This window comes from Chelonoidis abingdonii, chromosome 1 (genome assembly GCF_003597395.2).
Source record: "Chelonoidis abingdonii isolate Lonesome George chromosome 1, CheloAbing_2.0, whole genome shotgun sequence".
Classification (NCBI taxonomy): domain Eukaryota; kingdom Metazoa; phylum Chordata; order Testudines; family Testudinidae; genus Chelonoidis; species Chelonoidis abingdonii.
This window is the reverse complement of record NC_133769.1, coordinates 9,013,333-9,018,024: the sequence shown is the minus strand read 5'-3', so window position 1 is coordinate 9,018,024 and position 4,692 is coordinate 9,013,333. Positions and strand designations below refer to the sequence as shown.

The 4,692-nt window shown below is 47.4% G+C and overlaps 1 protein-coding gene across 1 annotated transcript in view; it reads right to left on the bottom strand.

The window, feature by feature from the left end:
* Nucleotides 1-363: 363 nt before the first annotated feature.
* Nucleotides 364-4,692, bottom strand: part of LOC116823921 (SH3 and multiple ankyrin repeat domains protein 2-like) — a 109,617-nt gene continuing 105,288 nt past the window's right edge. The window contains exons 5-8 of the mRNA XM_075063439.1: nucleotides 3,709-3,860; nucleotides 2,292-2,459; nucleotides 753-869; nucleotides 364-387 (exon numbers count right to left, since the gene is read on the bottom strand). Of these exons, the coding sequence (XP_074919540.1) occupies nucleotides 364-387; nucleotides 753-869; nucleotides 2,292-2,459; nucleotides 3,709-3,860 (461 nt within the window). The remainder of the gene's footprint in view (nucleotides 388-752; nucleotides 870-2,291; nucleotides 2,460-3,708; nucleotides 3,861-4,692) is intronic.

Below are 4,692 nucleotides of genomic sequence, written 5' to 3'. Positions count from 1 at the left end.
AATTTCAATTGGTATTCTGTTGTTTAACAGTGCGATTAAAATTGTGATTAATTGCATTTTTTTTTTTATCGCGATTAAGTTTTTTGAGTTAATCGCGTGAGTTAACTGTGATTAATCGACAGCCCTAGTTTCCTCACAACTTTTTGACAAACTAAAAGATTGAAACTCTGTATCATCTCTCTAGAGAATGAAGTCCCTCTAATCCTCCAAGCAGTTCACTTGCTATTCTATACATTTTCTTTAGTTTATCGTATCTAAACCGAATATAATATTCCAGATGTGGTGAAACCAGAGCTATTTAGAAAGGAACTATTCCTTCCTGCTTTACAATGGAGGCCTCTACTCCTGCCACTCTTTCGTCATTCATTTGGCATACCAGAGGTTTAACTATGAGCAATTAAGGAAGAAGACAGAATATCAGGAAACATTCCTTGTCAATGGTATGTACTAGACAGTGGAATCATCTCCCCAAGGGAAGGGCTGGGAGATCTATCCCTTGGGAAATTTCAAATTAGACTGGACAACGTGTAGAAACTGGTCAATCCTGCACTGGCCAAGGACAGAGAACTAAATTGGACCCAACAGCTCGTTTCCAGCTCAAGGTTTAGGAATAACAGCAAGAGGATATATCCAAGTCTATGTATTCTCTATCCACATGTCCCCTCCCTGTTGGTCTGTATGCCCCCTGCCCTGGTGACTACAGTCATGTCCCCCTGTTCTCATGCCCATGTGTCTCATGACTTTCTCCTCACCTGATTATATAGAGCGCAGATATGGAGCGCCGTGTTTCCTGAGGCATTCTGTGAAGTCATGTCGGCTCCATAGAAGAGAAGATGCTCCAGGTGCTGCACATGGCCATAGCGACACGCCTGCTCAAAAAGGAACAGAGAAACAATGAAACAGAGAAAAAGAGAAAGACAATAAGGAAGAACAAGAAAGTTTTGGACCCATTCACACAGATTTGAAAGTAATTTGGAAATGGCTTGTGAATACAGCTATGGGAGGGTACAGAACACGCCAGGCCAAGCAAATCATAGCTATTCTGTTCTCAAACACCTTTCAGACTTTATCAGCTGCCTTTCACCCTGCAGCGAAAGTCAGACCCATCCTCCTGTTGTCTTATCTTCACTAAACAATTACATCACAGAATCATAGAATCGAAGGAACCTCGAGATGTCATCTAGTCCAGTTCCTTGCACGACATGGCAGGACTATTATCTAGACCATCCCTGACAGGTGTTTATCTTATCTGCTTTTAAAAACTTCCAATGATGGAGATTCCACAACCTCTCTAGGCAATTTATTCCTAATGTTCACCTAAACCCTCTTGCTACAATTTAAGCCCATTGCTTCTTGTCCTATTCTCAGAGGTTAACAAGAACATTTTTTCTCCCTCCTGCTTTTAACAAACTTTCATGTACTTGAAAACTGTTATGTTCCTCCCTCAGTCTTCTCTTCTCCAGACTAAACAAATCCAATTCTTTCAATCTTCCTTTATAAGTCACATTTTCTAGACATTCAATCATTTTTGTTGCTCTTCTCTGGACTTTCTCCAACATGTTCACATCTTTCCTGAAATATGGCACCCAGAACTGGACACTATACTCCATCTGAGGCCTTATCAGTATGCAGCAGAGCAGAAGACTTGCTTCTCGTGTCTTGTTTCAAGACACAAGAAGTAATTAGTCAATACAGAAATGTACAGAGAACTTAGAACATGTCCTTGAGGAGTCATGTTAACCAACACAAAACTGACCACAACTTTGTAGCCAGTGTGGACAATGTTGCATCAGCTGCTCCTGGGTAAACCTTCTCTATTTTAACAGTGTAATTTCCTAGTGAAGACAAGCCCTAAGATACAGAAGCGGAAGGATGATGACAGGAAGCCAGAATCTCTAGGTTACTGAGTAGTTTCTCACTTCTAGCTCTGGTCTATATAGTGATTCCAGACTGAATGTCATGGGGCAACTGCAAAGAGCTGCAAAGAGCTGCAATGAAGAACACACGATGGAGGCATCTCTGTATTGACTAATGCAGTAAAAAGCATGTTGTTTCTCATGCTAGCAATGGGTGTCCTGGCTGTCCTCAGAGATGGGTGTCCTGGCTGTCAGAAATGCCTGAGTATGGGAAGAACTCTTATTGGGGAAAACTCAATCCACTGACAACAGAAAAGCATTTATTGTGAGGGTGCCTAAACCATAACCTATTTTAAGAATACATTCACATGGACAACCATAAAATATAAGGCTCTAATCTAAGTGGCTTCCATCATGTCACTCTTCTAGACTCACCTGGTGGATTTCTTGCCAGCCATTCTCATCTACACAGCCCACCTTGGCATAGTCATGAAGCAGAAGCTCGCAGCAGTATGGGTCCCCTCCAACCATGGCACTGTGGTACAAAGGAGTTAATCCTCGGCTGTCTTTGTAATCCGGGGAGGCACCCAGGTCTAACAGTGTCTGCAGGAAGAGTGCAAGATTCACTGGGGATTTCTCTGGGGTCTGAATGTTATAAAGATCAAGATCAAGAACAACCAGGGGCGGCTCCAGGTCCCAGCACGCCAAGCACGTGCTTGGAGCGGCAAGCCGGGCAGGGGCGCTCTGCCAGGGGGTCAGACTGGGAAGAGGAGATCTGGGGCACTCCTGTCCCTTCCACTTTCCTACTACTCCCAAGATGTATGCTGCCCTCTCCTTAAGTTACTCTGCTTTCCAGCCATCCCCCTCTCTTCCTTTGTGTATGGTCTGGGTAGAACCTAAGCTCTCTGCAGCCAGGATGTTGACTTTAGACCTCTCTGGAACACATAGTGCACAGCTGTTTATAACTAATTTGTAAGCTGGTTAAATGAGCTCTGGGATGGAGTGAGTCCTGCACTCTGCTATGGCTAGAGACATCTATCCCCTCCCTTCCCCTGCAGGTTTTGTACTGTGATGTTCTCAGCAGCGGCTCTAGGCATATTGCCGCCCCAAGCACAGCAGGCAGGCTGCCTTCGGTGGCTTGCCTGCGGAGGATCCACTGGTTCCGTGGTTTCAGGGGCACGCCTGCGGGAGGTCCTCCGAAGCCGCGGGACCAGCGGTGGCTTGCCTGCCGAGGGTCCGCTGGTCCCGTGGCTTCAGCGGATCTCCTGCAGGCGTACTTGTGGAGGGTCCACTGGCCCCGCGGCTTCGACGGACCTCCTGCAGGCGTGCCTGCGGAGGATCCGCTGGTCCTGCGGCTTGGAGGACCCTGTGGGAGGTCCTCTGAAGCCACGAAACCAGTGGATCCTCCGCAGGCAAGCCACCGAAGGCAGCCTGCCTGCCGTGCTTGGAGCGGCAATATGCCTAGAGCCGCCGCTGAGAACATCACAGTACAAAACCTGCAGGGGAAGGGAGGGGATAGATGTCTCTAGCCATAGCAGAGTGCAGGACTCACTCCATCCCAGAGCTCACTTAACCAGCTTACAATTAGTTACGAACAGCTGTGCACTATGTGTTCCAGAGAGGTCTGAAGACAACATCCTGGCTGCAGAGAGCTTAGGTTCTACCTAGACCATAAACAAAGGAGGAGAGGGGGACGGCTGGAAAGCAGAGTAACTTAAGGAGAGGGCAGCATACATCTTGGGAGTAGTAGGAAAGTGGAAGGGACAGGAGTGCCCCAGATCTCCTCTTCCCAGTCTGACCCCTTCAGGGCCAGGTGGCCCTCCTAGCACATCTCGCCTTCCCAAGGACTCACCATCAGGGCAATGTGGTTCCGGCATCGGATGGCCTTATGAAGTGCTGTCATTCCCTCTCGAGTCCTGAAATCCAGATGTGCTCCTCCATTCTTCAGCGCTTTGATCACCTCGGCACTGTGCTCCAGCTGGGCTGCCATTGTCAGAGGGCATTCTGAAGCACCCACCCACCCAGGAAAAAGAAGAAGAAGGTCTGAGAAACATAATGAAATACCTTTCTCCTCAGTTCCCTCTAGCTGACCACAGGTGTCTCCTGGGCAGTTCAGTAGAAGTGGCCCATGCCCATTCCTTCACCCCAATGGTATCTAGTAGTTGTTTGCATCACTTTCCCTTTTAATGAGCTGTCTCCCTTCCGGTTCAGTTATATTCCCTCATCCCAGCTCTGCATGATGCTATATAACCCCTGCTTCTCCAGGGAGACAGCAAAGGGACACTTCACCTCCTCTCCCAGCCCAGCTGTAGACAGCAGCAGCTGTACTGTTTGAAGATCCCTTGACAGTAGGAAGCTGAACTAGGAGCTGATTTAAAACTCATCATCAGTTTCTGGACCCAAACACCCACATTTTGGTGAGGCTGGGAGTCCTGAGCAGCAGAAAGTGGAAGAGAAGGGCTGGGAGTGGGAGGGTGAAGCAGGAGTGAGGAGCAGTTACAGGGTTGGTGAAATGTTGCAGGATGCGGGTTACCTACCGCACCCATTATAGCAAAAGGGATAACATTAGATATAGGGAGGAAATAGATTCTCTCTCCTATGGTTTTAAGATGCTTAACACAATGTGCATAGTGGTATTCAGTTTTTTGTGCTGAAGTCCCAGCTACATACCAGTGGGAACTGGTACACGGGTGCAACCACATCAAAAAGGCCAAATCAGAACATGACAATCAGCATCCACAGACAGAAACATAGAAACGTAGACTTTAAGGTCAGAAGGGACCATTATGATCACCTAATCTGACCTCCTGCACAATGCAGGCCACAGAATCTCACC